The following is an 18,405-nucleotide window of genomic DNA, read 5'->3' as shown; positions in this document are numbered from 1 at the left end:
TCTCACTGACCACAAAGTGTCATCTTCAGGTCATCTAGTTCTAGGTCTGCAACTGGTCTTTCTGGTCAGTCTCTCTAGATTTTGTTTTACAATGTAAAAAAATCTAGAGTTGCAAATTGCAGCTAAGGGACCCCCATCTCAAAATTAATTTGTTACAGGGACCCCCATCTCAAAATGAGTTTGTTACAGGGACCCCCATCTCAAAATTAGTTTGTTACAGGGACCCCCATCTCAAAATTAGTTTGTTACAGGGACCCCCATCTCAAAATGAGTTTGTTACAGGGACCCCCATCTCAAAATTAGTTTGTTACAGGGACCCCCATCTCAAAATTAGTTTGTTACAGGGACCCCCATCTCAAAATGAGTTTGTTACAGGGACCCCCATCTCAAATTAGTTTGTTACAGGGACCCCCATCTCAAAATGAATTTGTTACAGGGACCCCCATCTCAAAATGAATTTGTTACAGGGACCCCCATCTCAAAATGAGTTTGTTACAGGGACCCCCATCTCAAAATGAGTTTGTTACAGGGACCCCATCTCAAAATGAGTTTGTTATAGGGACCCCATCTCAAAATGAGTTTGTTACAGGGACCCCCATCTCAAAATGAGTTTGTTACAGGGACCCCCATCTCAAAATGAGTTTGTTACAGGGACCCCCATCTCAAAATTAGTTTGTTACAGGGACCCCCATCTCAAAATGAGTTTGTTACAGGGACCCCCATCTCAAAATTAATTTGTTACAGGGACACCCATCTCAAAATGAGTTTGTTACAGGGACCCCATCTCAAAATGAGTTTGTTACAGGGACCCCCATCTCAAAATGAGTGTTACTGGCCTTTTTACCTCTTTTATGATGAATTTCAGTGTACATTTGTACGTCTATAAATGTGATGAATTGAACAAGGTGGACCCTCTTGTAAACAATTGTAATGACTTTATTGACCTCCACTCACAGTTAACAGTTTTTGTATTGAGTTGTGCTTGGAATGTAATTCTGCAAACTGCAAACTGTTTTTCTTTATTATAAATGTTTTGGGTCCAGGCGTTCACACAGGAAGCAGGTCTTTACAAAAAGGAAAGAAAAGTATAACAGAAAACTGACTTTTTTTTGTGTGTGCGGAACTCGTCCCCACCTAAGGTCCCCACACGGACTTATTTACGGAGTGTACCGATGTGTACACTCCCTTAATATGTTCGTGTGGAAACGCAGCAATGTTTTGGTTTTTGGAAGTCCAACTATTTTCGTCAATATGCCGGCTCAGTGCTGTGTCCCTCGGTGTTTGAAACGATCTGAGACTAAAACAACCACCAAACTCTCATTCTACCGCTTTCCTTGCAACCGCAAAGAAAAGAGGAAAAGGCTGCGGTTAATAAGGTAAGTGGCAATTTGAAGAAATAACTACGTTTGGCGTGACAGTGCAGGGCATGCAGGCTAGCTAACCCGGTGTTAACATTACTTTAATTCAGTCAAACGGCTACAAAAGTACCATCCGCCTCAAGGATCGATGTATGTGAAGTGTTTGACGCTTTTCTGCTCAACACACTTGTAATCAGTGCGTAGGGTAGCCGCAATTTGCAACTCTAGATTTTTTTTAAATAATGGGGTGAATCTAGAGTTGCAAAGAATACCTCCATTGACTCCCCATTAAACGACGTTAAACTCACCAACGCAACATATTGTAGCTATAGGCCAATTAAATTATCTTCTTTCAATCTGCCGAGCTTTTGTTTCATAAAAATCCACCGTAGACATTTTGAGCTACTTATTTCTGTCAAGAAATTCTCTGCAGGTGATTGTTTTTCTAAGTGTTGGAGTTTGGAAGCACGTCGTAAAACACTGAACGGTCCTGTTTCGAATTTGTACATAATGCAGGAGACAGCAGCACGAGTCACGACCCGTTCAATAGTTACAAAAATAATAACCTGCAGAGAATTTCTTGACAGAAAGCAGCTCATAATTAACATGTATACCTAGCCCAAATTTTTAGATTCTCGTAGAGGTTTTTTTCGATTCTGATTCGTCAGAATCGAAAAAAAACCTCTACGAGAATCTAAAAATTTGGGCTAATGTATACCGTGGATTGTTATGAAACAAAAATTGAAAGAGGATAATTCAAGCTTGGCCTAGAGCTGCAATGTTGATGATTTTTAACGTCGTTTAATACAAGCAGATCGCAAACGCAAATTGTATGAGGGTTTTGCAACTCTATAGATTCATCCCATTATAAAGGACCCCTTGGAAACGAGATGATGCATATATGCATCTCTAGGGTCTTATCCGTCTAATAAAGTTACTACAGCACAATTGCATGAATAAGGTGTATTTTATAGATATTCCCAATGAATGTGCTCAGCTGATTGATTGATTGATGAATTTATGAACGGGAGAATTACAGTACATTTCAAGCACAACTCAAAACAAAACTGTTAACTATGTGGACGACACCATAAAGCATTACACTTGTTTACAATAGGGCCCACCATGTTCAATTCATCATAACATTAGATACGTACAAATATACTATAGTGTGGTGGATAGACACAATAAGGCACTCCTACAATAGTATATATAACATACATACAGTGAGGGGCAAAAGGGGTGGGGGGGGGGATTCAGGTTTTACGGGGGCCAGTTTCATACTGCGGCCGTCCGTAGTTGCCCTTTGAGAACGGTTTTGAAGGAGTCATGGGATTTGCAGGTCTTAATGACTGTTGGTAGGGCGTTCCACATTTTGGTGGCATAGGAGTGAAAATAATTTGGTCCCTTGTTTGCGCCGAATCTAGGTGGTTAGTAGCGCTCCCTCCCTCTGTGTTATGGGTGTGGACTTCGTTGACAATAAGGAAGTATTTAGACGGGTACAAGATCTGTATCTTGGTGCTGTATTGAATCTTGTGGACCAGACCCATTGCAAGATGCTGTACTCTGTCGTCAACCCTAAGCCATTCCAGTCTGTAAACATGGGCAGGGGTGAGGTGGGTTTGAGGAGTGAGGCAAGTAGTAACCTGAAGTTTGTTTTGGATGTCTTAAGGGCCTTTGAGGTGCTGTGGTACCAAGAGAGTCGTAGAAACCTTGTACTAGGGCTCCTGTTAGGGTCTTCAAGGTGTTTTTGTTGACCAGTGAGGAGATCCTGTATTAGGAATCTTGTTCTTTGGTTGACTTCTTTGATTACGTTGGTGGCCATTTTATCACCGGAAAGATTGGCCTCCAGGATGGAACCTAGGTAGGTAATTTAATCATGTTGTGTGATAATATTGTCACCCACTCTAATCAAGAAGTCATCAGCCTCGCTGAGATCACTATTTGATCAGTTTTTATCAGCGAGCCAGGTGCAGATTTACCCAGCTCAGAGCTGAGGGCCTTTTCAACCTGCAGCTTGTTCCTGTCCCAGACCAGCAGTGCTGAGTCAACTGCGAACAGGAACAAGTTGCAGTCACAAGCTGATGTCATGTCGTTAACATATACGAGTAAGACGTGCAAACGCGGGAAGCGAACGCAGCTCATATTTGGGTTTTGGACGTATAGCTGCTTTGGGGACTCCTTATATGGTGCCCCTTTTGTGCCCATATATGGAGCTGAGTGGACCTGGCCCCTTTTGTGCCCATATATGGAGCTGAGTGATTGCTGATGCAACACACTCCATATTTGGATAGCGGGACAGACAGACAGACAGACAGACAGACAGACAGACAGACACACAGACATGATCTGCTAGGTCTCATAGTAAGTGCTCACTGCGTTCGCAATTAGGAACAGTAAAGGCCCTAGTATGCTTCCTTGTGGGACGCCACAGCTTACTGGGAGTGGGGGGGGGGACAGTGTTCTGTTCACCTCCACCATCTGTTCTCTCCCCTCCAGGTAGGATTACATCCAGCTCACTGATGTGCTATCAAAACAAATTGCTTTTAGCTTGTTTACCAGTATGGAGTGGTTCAGTGTCAAAAGCCTTTTGGAGGTCCAGCTTGACCATGCCACAGTATTTGCCAGCATCCACCTCTTGTTTGATGTGGTCGCTCAAATAGAGGAGGCAATGCTAGGCATGTGTCAGTGTAGTGGGATGTTCTGAAGCCAGATTGGAATTCGTACATTCATTTTTTTTGTGGCAAGATACTTCTCAACCTGTTCATGGACTATCACTTTCGAGATGGAGCTTAGAATAGAAACGGAGCTCTTACCACTGTTTTATTACAATAGTTTAACTTCTGCAACTCTTGTATGAATGGTAAATGGAGCATTTATATAGCCTTTATCCAAGGCACTTCACATAGATTGTGCATTCCATTCACCCATGCCGGAGGAAACCATGCAAGGCACCAACCTGCACATCAGGAGCAATTAGGGGTTAAGGGTCTTGCTCAAGGACACTTCGACACTAACTCTGGGGGAGCCCGGGTTTGAACTGGCAACCTTGCGGTTCCCATCCGGTCACTCTACCCCTGAGCCACTGTTTCATTTGAATTTGTTTCTCTTTAAAACAAACAAATTAACTTATCTCAAACGAATTATATTGTTGGACTGACATTTACATTTTTCATTGCCTATAATGTGTTTTTCATCGCCTATAATATTGCTTCTGTAATTCTTGTGCACATGAGTAATATAAATCTTCTATTTACAGGCGTCGCAACTTCACCCCAAACTGCAACTCAAGGGTGTGCAGTTGGCGTTTCCCGAAGGGCAAAGCTGCCGGGCCATCACCGTTTGCATGGAATGAGGTATTATTGGGGGAATGAGGGGAAGACTTTCCTATAGGCCACCTCAGCCATACACCCAAATATGATCTGATTTAGTTTATACTTTTTATTAGAAATGCAGCAATGTTGAAATCTGATTTCTTTATTCAGTCTTTGTTTTCCTTCCGTGAGATTTACTGAAGTCTCAAAAAGGTGGGCATAATAAGCTTCGACTTCAGCCCTTTCCTTTTCGGTCAATTGTATCATGTTGTCAACCCCTTTTCTGTATGTAATAATGCTGGATAGACCATGACCGAGACAAATAATAAACTATCTATATGTGATATTTGTTCAAAGGTTTCATGACATCAATTTTCATTTACTTTTATTTTTCGTTTTTCTTTTAGGTTCTTTGACCTCAATTAACACCCAAACAACCTTTATGCGCATTCAGTGGATTTTCTGTGGTCTGGGAGTTTCTCTGAGCCACAGAAAATCTACTGAATCATGTTAAAAATTCCCGGTGCAAATTTTCTGGGTGCAATTGAGCTCAGAAACCCATTTCAAGATGCCCCCCCGTCTTCTGTCCACATTGCAGCATGCTGTGAGCCTGCTGGGTGTAAAAGACAACGGCCTAAAAGACGATACCGATGTCCCTAAACCTTCCACGACACCTGCAACAGTCTCTGCCTTTCAAGAGCCAGCTCTTCGCCGGCGCTTGAAGACATCAGTTCAAGTGGTCTTTTCACTTGATTCAGTACAGGTCAGTTTAGACGGTAACGGGTACGGTCGCCCCTTTCCCATCTCGCCCCACTACTCTTATCTAGCTGTAAATAACAAACATAATTCATGTTGGTGATTATATAAAAGGTATTATCATATTAATGTATCATTGTTAAAGGAGAATTCCATACTAAAAGGCTTTCTTACCTTTCTTTGTAGTTGTTACGTCCCCACCAAAGAGGTCCAGGTGTTATTTTGTGCAAAAGCTCCTTATTGGCTATTTCCCCTACCATAAGCCCTCAATGAATTGCATTGAATTGAATGGGGCTATGGGGTGTTGTGCTAATTCGCTTATTTCCATCGCTCAAAATTATAATTTCTTTGTATATATCCTCTCTTCATAATGTAAATAATATCCCAAGCGGCACACTTTACTACTTCTTTCGATGGAAATAAGCGAACTAGCATAACACCCCATAGCCCCATTCAATGCAATGCAATTCATTGAGGGCTTATGGTAGGGAAAATAGCCAATAAGGAGTTTTTGCACAAAAAAACACTTGGACCTCTTTGGTGGGGACGTAACGACTACAAAGAAAGATAAGAAAGCCTTCTAGCATGGAATTCTCCTTTAAGTTCACTCTGTATATCCACGGGCATAATAGCATGATGATGCCATTACAAAACGTGGGCTACAACATGGAAGAAATGTGTTTAATAAAACAAAATGAACTGCTAGATTCTAGCAGTTCATTTCGTTTTATTAAACACATAGTCTAGCAGCTAGAAGGTCCTCAATTAACTTAATTAAGCAGCCACCGTCTCTGTGTCATGTTATTCTTTAGAGAGTACAGAGATTACTATATACTCTATAGATTAATATACGACTACTATACAATCAAATTAATCTGTATACAAGATCATTTCAGATTTCAGAGAGGGAGGGAAATACTAAATTAACTGTTAACGACATTAAAAGATTGCACAGGGACGAGTTGGTAAAGGGGCGAGTCGTTGGGTATTCCTTTAGACGTAGTAGTAGTGCATTATCTTTTATTTTAACCCATTTTAGCAGATCTACAAGCTCAAAGCGCGCCACCGAGTGGCGCGCTACGAGCTTGTAGATCTGCTATTTTTGAAAAAATCGAAGAACGATTTTTCAGAAAACTGTCATTTTCACACAGACCATTTTTAGAATCTGATCTCAGGTCAGAATGGGTTAATAAAGGTTATCCAATGAAAATGTTTCAATCACACCTTTACATTACTAATCATAGTAATTCTCTCTCTCTCTCTCTCTCTCTCTCTCGTCCACATTGCAGCGTGCTGTTCAACGTTTAAGTGCAGGAGACACACGGGCCGAAGTCCCTCGCCCTGGTTTGACGTGGACAGCCTCCATGGTTCAAGTCCCTCGCCCTGGTTTGACGTGGACGGCCTCCATGGTTCAAGCACCAGCCACTACTTCTGTCCCGGTTGCCGTTTCATTGGAGACGGATGAGGTTAGTTAGAGTAAACATGGAAATGTAAATAATACTTTTAATTGCTTCACCTGCTTCTCCCCTGTACACGCCACATGTCTGCTTCTCCCCTGTACACGCCACATGTCTTCACTGCTTCTCCCCTGTACACGCCACATGTCTGCTTCTCCCCTGTACACGTCACATGTCTGCTTCTCCCCTGTACACGTCACATGTCTGCTTCTCCCCTGTACACGTCACATGTCTGCTTCTCCCCTGTACACGTCACATGTCTGCTTCTCCCCTGTACACGTCACATGTCTGCTTCTCCCCTGTACACGCCACATGTCTGCTTCTCCCCTGTACACGTCACATGTCTGCTTCTCCCCTGTACACGCCACATGTCTTCACTGCTTCTCCCCTGTACACGCCACATGTCTTCACTGCTTCTCCCCTGTACACGTCACATGTCTGCTTCTCCCCTGTACACGTCACATGTCTGCTTCTCCCCTGTACACGCCACATGTCTGCTTCTCCCCTGTACACGCCACATGTCTTCACTGCTTCTCCCCTGTACACGTCACATGTCTGCTTCTCCCCTGTACACGCCACATGTCTGCTTCTCCCCTGTACACGCCACATGTCTTCACTGCTTCTCCCCTGTACACGTCACATGTCTGCTTCTCCCCTGTACACGTCACATGTCTTCACTGCTTCTCCCCTGTACACGCCACATGTCTGCTTCTCCCCTGTACACGCCACATGTCTTCACTGCTTCTCCCCTGTACACGCCACATGTCTGCTTCTCCCCTGTACACGCCACATGTCTTCACTGCTTCTCCCCTGTACACGCCACATGTCTTCACTGCTTCTCCCCTGTACACGCCACATGTCTGCTTCTCCCCTGTACACGCCACATGTCTGCTTCTCCCCTGTACACGCCACATGTCTTCACTGCTTCTCCCCTGTACACGCCACATGTCTTCACTGCTTCTCCCCTGTACACGTCACATGTCTGCTTCTCCCCTGTACACGCCACATGTCTTCACTGCTTCTCCCCTGTACACGCCACATGTCTGCTTCTCCCCTGTACACGCCACATGTCTTCACTGCTTCTCCCCTGTACACGCCACATGTCTGCTTCTCCCCTGTACACGCCACATGTCTGCTTCTCCCCTGTACACGCCACATGTCTTCACTGCTTCTCCCCTGTACACGTCACATGTCTGCTTCTCCCCTGTACACGCCACATGTCTTCACTGCTTCTCCCCTGTACACGCCACATGTCTGCTTCTCCCCTGTACACGCCACATGTCTGCTTCTCCCCTGTACACGCCACATGTCTGCTTCTCCCCTGTACACGCCACATGTCTGCTTCTCCCCTGTACACGCCACATGTCTTCACTGCTTCTCCCCTGTACACGCCACATGTCTGCTTCTCCCCTGTACACGCCACATGTCTGCTTCTCCCCTGTACACGCCACATGTCTGCTTCTCCCCTGTACACGCCACATGTCTTCACTGCTTCTCCCCTGTACACGCCACATGTCTGCTTCTCCCCTGTACACGCCACATGTCTTCACTGCTTCTCCCCTGTACACGTCACATGTCTGCTTCTCCCCTGTACACGCCACATGTCTGCTTCTCCCCTGTACACGTCACATGTCTGCTTCTCCCCTGTACACGCCACATGTCATGTCTGCTTCTCCCCTGTACACGCCACATGTCTGCTTCTCCCCTGTACACGCCACATGTCTTCACTGCTTCTCCACTGTACACGCCACATGTCTGCTTCTCCCCTGTACACGCCACATGTCTGCTTCTCCCCTGTACACGCCACATGTCTTCACTGCTTCTCCCCTGTACACGTCACATGTCTGCTTCTCCCCTGTACACACCACATGTCTGCTTCTCCCCTGTACACGCCACATGTCTGCTTCTCCCCTGTACACGCCACATGTCTGCTTCTCCCCTGTACACGCCACATGTCTGCTTCTCCCCTGTACACGCCACATGTCTTCACTGCTTCTCCCCTGTACACGTCACATGTCTGCTTCTCCCCTGTACACGCCACATGTCTTCACTGCTTCTCCCCTGTACACGCCACATGTCTTCACTGAAGATAAGTTATCTACAATATGTTATTGTAGTCCAAAACAAGACGACATTCATAGCCTTCCACCCCTTAGGCCAGCTTTAACCCATTCAGGAAGGGAACCCCTTTTTGTGTTTTAAGCATTATGCTATACAGTATACAGCTATTGAACAATAGCAGATATACAAGCTCATAGTGCGGCACTCAAACATGCAAAAATGATCCAATCCAACTCCATCGCTTTGTGTGTGTGTGTGTGTGTGTGTGTGTGTGTGTGTGTGTGTGTGTGTGTGTGTGTGTGTGTGTGTGTGCAGCAGATGTCCAACAGTGATGGCTGTGTGTCCAGTAGTCGGATGCACATGAGCTCTGCTGCCCTCCGGAGGACTGATGGCGGCATGACACCCATGACATGCACTGAGACTGGCTGTGAGTAGCCTGGGCTGCGTTCCTTTACGGGTTCATGATCCGGTCGGGAGCCGATACGTCATGTTGTAGTATTGTTTTAACCCATTCTGACCTGAGATCAGATTCATACGAGGTTTCCACTGGACACACACTGGTCTGATTAACCCATTCTGACCTGAGATCAGATTCAAAAAAATGTTTTTTCGATTTTTCAAAAATAGCACGACCTACAAGCTCGCCACCGAGTGGAGTTTTAGCTGCAGTACCACAATGTCCAGAGGGGGGGGGGGGGGGGTCGCTGTGCATGTGTTACATAATGCAAGCCAGCCAGTCAGTCAGTCTGTCCGTCACGCCACCATATATGGCATATATTGATTGATACGATCAATAAAGGCAGAAAAGCCAAAAACAAATCTTACAAAACAAAACAAAAACACATTGGTTAGTGCTGTTTGGATTCGCACTAAAATTCTGATTAGTAGGTTGGTTACACAGTTCATACTTTGTCCACGACCCTTTTTTGATACGTCAGACCATATACTGTGTGTATTTGGACTATAAAACCTGGAAACACCAGAATCAATCTGATCGAGGCATGTTACGACACACTCAACTCACGATACGATACGTATCACGATATGAGTTTCACGATATTTTCAACACAATTATTTTCCAGACAAATGACCGAAAAAAGCTATCCCCCAAGCTTTTTTCACTTTTAACTACATTTCAAAAGTAGCATTACTTTTCACGTAAAATTACTTCATTTCTGTGCAACAACTGTAAACATGCTTTCATGTTTAAACCTGGCTCGAGTTAACATTTCTTATTTTCTTTGATGGCGTCTTAGGATAGATGTAGACCTATTTGACAGTGCAGAAACATCTTAGGATAGATGTAGACCTATTTGACAGTGCAGAAACATCTTAGGATAGATGTAGACCTATTTGACAGTGCAGAAACATAATTGCCTTCCTTGATGTATTAATGAGCATCAATAACGACCATCACCTGTGTCACACACAGCTCCCCTCTGCAGGCCTCTACTACTGAAAGTGACTGCATGGAGTCTGTCTCATTTCTCTCCAACAGCATGTGAATATGATTACAGCTCACATTTCATATCACACACTAGCCCCCCCTAAAGAATGGATATAAATTTGTAATAAATCGATACATATCGTCGGGATATAATATCGATATATATATATATATATATATATATCGATATACGATATATCGTTACATGCCTAATCTGATCCCATCTTAAAACACATTGAGTTGGTCTCTGCTGACGTTACCGCTTCTCTCCTCCCCCTAGATCTCACAGTCCTTCCTGTGTGTGAAGAGGAGGTTTCTTTTATCGCCAATCTTCTCTGAAATCACACAAGGTAACTCATACAGGTGAAAAACAATTTGCTTGTACCGAGTGTGACAAACTCTTTGGTTACCAAGCTTCTCTGAAAAAACACAAGAGAACTCATACAGGTGAAAAACCCTTTGCTTGTACCGAGTGTGACAAACTCTTTGGTTGCAAGGGTAATCTAAAAACACATACGAGAACTTGTACAGGTAAAAAACCCTTTGCTTGTAGTGAGTGTGACAAAGTTTTTAGTCGCAAGTGTAATCTAAAAACGCATACGAGAACTTGTACAGGTAAAAAACCATTTGCTTGTAGTGAGTGTGACAAAGTTTTTAGTCGCAAGTGTAATCTAAAAACACATACGAGAACTTGTACAGGTAAAAAACCCTTTGCTTGTAGTGAGTGTGACAAAGTCTTTAGTCGACGATCTTATCTGAAATCACACATGAGAACTCATACAGGTGAAAAACCCTTTGCTTGTAGTGAGTGTGACAAAGTTTTTAGTCGCAAGTGTAATCTAAAAACACATACGAGAACTTGTACAGGTAAAAAACCCTTTGCTTGTAGTGAGTGTGACAAAGTTTTTAGTCGACGATCTTATCTGAAATCACACATGAGAACTCATACAGGTGAAAAACCCTTTGCTTGTAGTGAGTGTGACAAAGTTTTTAGTCGACGATCTTATCTGAAATCACACATGAGAACTCATACAGGTGAAAAACCCTTTGCTTGTAGTGAGTGTGACAATGTCTTTGGTTCCCAATGGACTCTAAAGTATCACATGACGACTCATGCAGATGGAAAACGCTTTACCTGCACTGCGTGTGACAAAGTCTTTAGTCTAATGTATAATCTGAAGCAACACATGATGACTCATACGAGTTTTCGAAATGTCCGTCCCCGGTTCCAGTCGGTTTTCCGCCCCTAACGACCTGGAGCTCAAGCCGCCAAACCAATAACCGGGCCTGAAAAAACTGTAAGCAATGCATCTATTCAAGATTCAAGATTGCTTTATTTTGTCATCATTTCCAACTGTATAGCAGCAGAAAAAAACGAAATGACGTTTCTCCTAGTTAAAAGACAGCACAGACGGCTCATACAATAATAAATTATCAGTGCAAGACAATACTAAGTATAAATAAGTCCTAAAAACTACAGGGATCCATAAAAAGATTAATAGAATAAAAAACCATTTAACCCATTCTGACCGGGCACCCATTTTGGTGTTGGCATCATGTTATGCTTTAGCTATTGAAAAATAGCAGATCTACAAGCTCATATCGCGCCACCGAGTGGCGCGATACGAGCTTGTAGGTCTGCTATTTTTGAAAAATTCGAAGAACGACTGACATTTTTAGAATCTGATCTCAGGTCAGAATGGGTTAATCAGACCAGTGTGTGTCCCGTGGAAACCTCGTATGAATCTGATCTCAGGTCAGAATGGGTTAAAACAAACTGAACATGGATCACAGTTCATGTCCTATCTGCCAGGGAGGCTAGAGTTCAGGAGCCTGATTGCCTGATGGGGAAAGAAGCTTCTCCGCATTCTTTCTGTCCTGGCACTGATGCTCCTGTACCGTTTCCCAGAGGGCAAAAGGTCAGAGATCAGGCTGTGAGAGAGGGGTGGGTGGCAGGCAGGCAATCTATGAATTGTACAATGAGCGTGTACAATGTGATTGTGATGTCCATATCAAAGGAGAGAAAAAGATACTTTCCATTATAGTTCGTTATTATTTCCTTATCGGGTCATTTCATTTGTATGTACGTTTTTCTTTTATGTTATCTTTTTGAGTTATAAGTTGTGCTGAAGTTTAAATAGCTGACCAGGGAGGATCAGCTGCTTCAGGAGCTTATAAATGAGCTGATTGAGTTATTGGACTATTACTGGTTTGAATGTATTTTTTACTATTGTGAACAAAGGTATTTTGGTATTTCAGTCGTATGTACTTTCTTTAGTTAACCCATTCGGATCAGATTCTAAAAATAATTCTGAAAAGCTGTTTCAATAAAGAACGTCTTTCTTGTACCTGTGTGGTGTGCAACAGGGCTCCATCCAATACCTACTGAAGTTTATTTAGTCCAGCACCCAGCCTGTCTGTGTGTGTGTATTCTACGTCTGCTCTAGTATTACAAAACACACATTAACCAGTTAGTCCTGTGTTGTAGGCTATAGAGTATAGGCTCTTTCATAGTCTGGATTTTATTTTTTTTAATCTGGCCTCCTCCAAACATTAAAACACTGACTACAACTTGTCTGTCCACAACAATTAACACAACACTTTAGTAGACATGGGCAGTGGACATTATGTCCATGCCAAAATATGTATGGGCTGAAGGCACAGCTATAATGAGCTGATATAGTAAAGAAATATGGGGGACAAAAATAGTGTTTATATAATTATCATTATCATATCGGCATGCGTAGAGAGAGAATCATGAATGTATGTTTGGCCATTGGCTGTCTATATAGAATCTACCAATCTAGACCGCCAATAATAGCCAAACATATACATTCATGATTGCCTCTAGTGAAGTCTAGATCACTTTGTCCATTTTGTGAATGGAATTTCTCTGAATCTGGAGGACTGTGGGCAGTTCAGAAACCGTCTTCCAGTGAAATTAATCGTGCCATGGAGATAGGTTGTGGTCCTTTCATTTTAATAAACAGCTTTTCAGACATGGCTTCTCACGGCCACAAGGGGCCGCCGTGGTGCCGAGTACTGTCTGTAGCCATGCAGGTAGCAGCAGCGAAGTTGCCGGGCCAACCGACGTAGGTAACGAAGCCAACCAATCAGGGCTCGCGCTCCGTCCCACCGTCCCTCCAGACGATGGGACGGATGCTGCAGCCAGCCAATCAGGGCTCCGCTCCAGCGTCCCTCTCCAGACTCTTGGTGAATGTTGTGATCAGATAAGGACTGTCTGTGAGGGACAGGAGTCACTACTTACTACTAATAATACAACATGGAGACCGGCGTCAACGACTCTACAATATAACACTGGCTAAAGTTCCTTTTTAGTTTAATAGCGTGACGTTCAGCCAACCAGGCTGCTGTTTACTATAGTAGTGTGTTTTAATAATAACTAGTGTTTAATAGTGTGTCAACCAACATTAATTCTCTCTGCTGCCTTGCTGCTTCACAAGGTGAGTTCACTCACTGCTACACACCAGATAAACATTACATTACAGTACTCATTCAATTCAATTCAAAGGAGCTTCATGAAGCGGCATGAGAAAACAAAACGTTTACATTATTGCCAAAGCAATCACAACTGATCACAATACAATAAAAACGGTTGAAACTGGGGCATGTATCTATATATACACAGTTGGACAGTGCAGCATTGTGTAAACGGCTATATATGTCACATTGCATCGTTATACATGTTTTCGAACAAATAGCAGTCACTTTGGGTCAAATGGCAGCAATTCTTTTCCTCAGGACTATTTAAATGGTATACATTAAAACGTGTTAGCACTGCTCTGTTTACATGTGCAGCAGTAGTACGTACGTTGCACGTCCTTGGTACAGAAGGTAGTCCTTCCTTAGGGTGGTTAAGAGTCTACAATTTACAATTTAGGCATTTAGCAGACGCTCTTAATCCAGAGCGACTTACATTAAGCAAGAACAAAAGCATGGGAATACATCACATAAAAACATTTATCATGAAACGTGCGTAAGCTAAGAAAGTAACAGTGGAATATCTATATAATTAAACTATATAAACTATACATATATACACTATGCTATACATATGTACTATGGCGTGCTATGACTATATACAATGCAATTCTAGTGCTGTCTACTGTCTACATAACATGCTATAAGTCTATCAAATGCTATCTAAGTCTAAGTTAAGGCTAACCTTCTTTTCTAACAACGGTTCACACATGTTTGCTGCTATTAATGCTTAAAGTTATACTTGAAATGCCCAATGCTGTATTTAGTGTATTATATCACTCTCTTACGGAGTGAGTTGCTATCACTGCTTCACCCCAGATAAGATACACATTAAACACCCAGTATTAATGCTTAAAGCTTCAGTCATACTTAATACCCAATGCTGTATTATATCCCTATCTAGTGAGTCTATCACTGCTTCACAGACACAGCAGGACAACATTACAGGCGTAATGATATTAAACACAGTAGGACAACATTACAGTATGGTGCATTTATATAGCGCCTTTATCCAAGGCGCTTTACATAGATTGTGCATTACATTCACACACACACACACACACACACACACACACACACACACACACACACACACACACACATTCACACGCCGATGACAGAGGAAACCATGCAAGGCACAAAAAGTACATGAACCCGCTCTACCGATATTGACCTCAGACATCGGTGCTCTATGTTGTAATTTAATTGGAAGTTGGAGGTGAAGAAATTCCACCGAGTTCAAATGTCAAGAAGGGGAAGTGCACCCAGCCTGGTTCATTAGGAAATATAGTGTGTGTGTGTGAGACTGTGTGTGTGTGTGTGTGTGTGTGTGTGTGTGTGTGTGTGTGTGTGTGTGTGTGTGTGTGTGTGTGTGCGCACACGTGCAATCAGATCAGTATATCAGTTCAAGCTCAAATGTGAATATCAATTTTCCTCCACGAGAATTGAGATCACACGATTCTCATTTATTTTTCTATGATTCTGCCTTGTTTATGTTGAATTTGCTACAACATCTTTTTTTGTTGCTGCTTTCGCCTTTATTGTCTCCACCAGGCCGAAGGCATGGGGAGAGAGTATGTTTTTTTGTCTCCACCAGGCCGAAGGCATGGGGGGAGAGTATGTTTTTTTGTCTCCACCAGGCCGAAGGCATGGGGGGAGAGTATGTTTTATTGTCTCCACCAGGCCGAAGGCATGGGGGGAGAATATGTTTTATTGTCTCCACCAGGCCGAAGGCATGGGGGGAGAGTATGTTTTATTGTCTCCACCAGGCCGAAGGCATGGGGGGAGAATATGTTTTATTGTCTCCACCAGGCCGAAGGCATGGGGAGAGAGTATGTTTTATTGTCTCCACCAGGCCGAAGGCATGGGGGGAGAGTATGTTTTATTGTCTCCACCAGGCCGAAGGCATGGGGGGAGAGTATGTTTTATTGTCTCCACCAGGGTGAAGGCATGGGGGGAGAGAGTATGTTTTATTGTCTCCACCAGGCCGAAGGCATGGGGGGAGAGAGTATGTTTTATTGTCTCCACCAGGCCGAAGGCACGGGGGGAGAATATGTTTTATTGTCTCCACCAGGCCGAAGGCATGGGGGGAGAGTATGTTTTATTGTCTCCACCAGGCCGAAGGCACGGGGAGAGAGTATGTTTTATTGTCTCCACCAGGCCGAAGGCACGGGGAGAGAGTATGTTTTATTGTCTCCACCAGGCCGAAGGCATGGGGGAGAGAGTATGTTTTATTGTCTCCACCAGGCCGAAGGCATGGGGGGAGAGAGTATGTTTTATTGTCTCCACCAGGCCGAAGGCATGGGGGGAGAGTATGTTTTATTGTCTCCACCAGGCCGAAGGCATGGGGGGAGAGTATGTTTTTTTTATATATTTTACGGAGGGACAGACAGTAGGCTGACAGGAAATGGGGGAGAGAGATGAGGGGGATGACATGCAGTGTAAATGCCGTCGGGATCGGGAGTCGAACCCGCGGCACACTGCCAGCCTCCGACTACCGGCCAAGGTGCCTGGACCGCTGAGCCACGGCCCAGGCCCACAACATCATTTAAAAATAAATAAATAAAATCAAAACAAACATGATATGCTCAGTCACCATGCTGCACCTGTGATGTTCCTTTAGTTTAAAATAATAATTGATATCAATACGAAGCAACTGACGAACCACGAAACGGCAACCAATGGGTGCGAAGAGGGGCGGGACCTGACAAAGGGTGAATTAACCCATTCTGAACGGGAACCCCTTTTTTTTGGTGTTTTAAGCGTTCTGTTATCCTTTTAGCTGTTGGAAAAATAGCAGGTCTACAAGCTCATACCTTGTGGTAGGTCTGCTATTTTTGAGAAAATGTGGCGCAAATCTTTTATGTATATTCTTTCAACGCTTTTAACTCATATCTTTGCTTCTGGGGGGGGGGGGAGGGTCTCTGGAACAACATATTTTCAGATGGGGGGGGGCGGGGGGTCGTCGGCGGTCAAATACATATATTTTTGGGCGTCCTCCTCGACATGAAAATGTCTGAGAACCACTCACTGACACACAGAAACACAGGGTTTTAACCCTGTGAGAACCACTCACTGACACACAGAAACATAGGGTTTTTCAGAAAACTGTCATTGTGAGAGCCTCGGATCTCTCAAGGAATTGATCCCGTCGCTGGACCTGACTGACGCGCCATTCAAATGCTGTGTTGTTTACTCCTGTGTGTCAGCCCCAATAACGTACACACAGGCATCTCTCCTTTGGCTTTTACGTATTTATTTCACCATGTACAGTGTTGTGCACAGCATCAGATCTGCGGTGTTAAAGATAAACCATAATTAGACAGATTTACAGACAATGGATACTTCAGACAGAAACAGACAAACATTTCGCTCCAACCATTTCACAGTGCTGACGTACCTGCGGTCAAAGCCGTTTGCCCTTCCGGGTCAATCCTTCCCCTCACCATGACTGTGAACTTGACGCTTAAGTAACAACAGCGCCACCCCCAGGTTGCATAAATGTGGTCATTTTGGCCCTTACAGTCATAATGTAGAAAGACATTTAGTAGAATCGTCCTCGGGGTCCAAATGTGTTAACCAAGATTGTCTCTCCCGTGTGTGTGTCTCTCTCTCTCTCTCTCCGGGTCCCGTTGCAGCCAGCGGGGGGCCTGATCCTCCTCAGCCACCAGATGATGGCGCTGCCGCGGAGCTACTGCGAGGCCAACGCGTCGGCGGCGTGGTCCGTGACGTGGGTGGACGGCGGCGTGGCGCCCTGCTTCTACTTCACGCTGGTGCCCTCGGTGCTGCTCAGCCTGGCGTGCCTCCTGGGCACGGCGCACTGCGTGCTCTACGGCCGCTACGGCACGGCCATGGAGCCCAAGTTCGTCCCGCGGAGCCGCCTGTACGGCCTGCAGCAAGCCGTCACCGTCCTGTTGGTCGTCCAGGCGGCGGGAGGCACGCTGTGGAGGGCCGCGAGGTGGGTTCATTGTTTATCATTCTTTTAAAGGAGAATTCCATGCTTGAATGCTTTCTTATTTTCTTATTTTTGGTGGAGACAATTCATAAGGGGCTGGTATGAAGTACTTGATATAAAGATAATCCTTCTCTTGTTCTCAGTGGCTCAGAGCTCCCGCGGCTACGTGGCGCTGTACGGATGCTAACATGCTATCCTTCTCTTGTTGCTGTACGGATGCTAAATCAAATCAAATCAAATCAAACTTTATTTATACAGCGCATTTACATCGACCAAGGTCGAACCAAAGCGCTTCACATTTGCATAGCATAATTACAAAATACAAACACAAGCAAACAGAAAAAGGGATAAAATAAAGCAATAAATTCAAAGAGAGAGCAAAAAGTAAAATTGAATTGGCAGTCCATAGGAACATAGCTCGTGGGCAGACTTAAATTAAATTGAATTAAAAGCGATAGAGAAAAAATGAGTCTTTAATAAGGATTTAAAAACCGTCAAAGACCGAGCAGCGCGAACATGGAGCGGCAGGGCGTTCCAGAGGTTGGGACCGGCCACG

The 18,405-nt window shown here is 44.1% G+C and overlaps 2 protein-coding genes across 3 annotated transcripts in view; both read left to right on the top strand.

Moving 5' to 3' along the window:
• Positions 1-1,209: 1,209 nt before the first annotated feature.
• On the top strand, positions 1,210-11,931 carry LOC308316437 (uncharacterized protein). Of its 2 annotated transcripts, none has more exons than XM_080765071.1 (6): positions 1,210-1,376; positions 4,618-4,714; positions 5,271-5,435; positions 6,718-6,894; positions 9,265-9,373; positions 10,674-11,931. In XM_080765071.1, exons 1-6 carry the CDS (start codon positions 1,252-1,254, stop codon positions 10,730-10,732), a joined length of 732 nt encoding a protein of 243 aa, XP_080621197.1. In that variant the 5' UTR covers positions 1,210-1,251; the 3' UTR covers positions 10,733-11,931. The 2 variants fall into 2 exon arrangements, with proteins under 2 accessions (XP_080621197.1, XP_080621196.1); XM_080765070.1 differs by having other exon boundaries at positions 9,262-9,373.
• A 1,713-nt stretch (positions 11,932-13,644) lies between these two features.
• abcb6a (ATP binding cassette subfamily B member 6 (LAN blood group) a) overlaps positions 13,645-18,405 on the top strand; it is a 31,831-nt gene continuing 27,070 nt past the window's right edge. Inside the window, exons 1-2 of the mRNA XM_080765954.1 lie at positions 13,645-13,857; positions 17,533-17,852. Of these exons, the coding sequence (XP_080622080.1) occupies positions 17,566-17,852 (287 nt within the window). The 5' untranslated portion in view covers positions 13,645-13,857; positions 17,533-17,565. The remainder of the gene's footprint in view (positions 13,858-17,532; positions 17,853-18,405) is intronic.

The sequence above is a fragment of the Protomyctophum bolini genome, assembly GCF_963924005.1.
Source record: "Protomyctophum bolini genome assembly, chromosome: 6".
Lineage (NCBI taxonomy): Eukaryota > Metazoa > Chordata > Actinopteri > Myctophiformes > Myctophidae > Protomyctophum > Protomyctophum bolini.
This window is presented reverse-complemented; position numbering and strand designations above follow the sequence as displayed.

Excerpts from the sequence above, each read along its gene's own strand:
- LOC308316437 (XM_080765070.1), top strand. The coding sequence starts at position 1,252 with ATGCCGGCTCAGTGCTGTGTCCCTCGGTGTTTGAAACGATCTGAGACT. Across the intron at positions 1,377-4,617 it reads AAAAGGCTGCGGTTAATAAG|GCGTCGCAACTTCACCCCAA; the intron begins GTAAGTGGCAAT and ends TTCTATTTACAG. Across the intron at positions 4,715-5,270 it reads CACCGTTTGCATGGAATGAG|CATGCTGTGAGCCTGCTGGG; the intron begins GTATTATTGGGG and ends TCCACATTGCAG.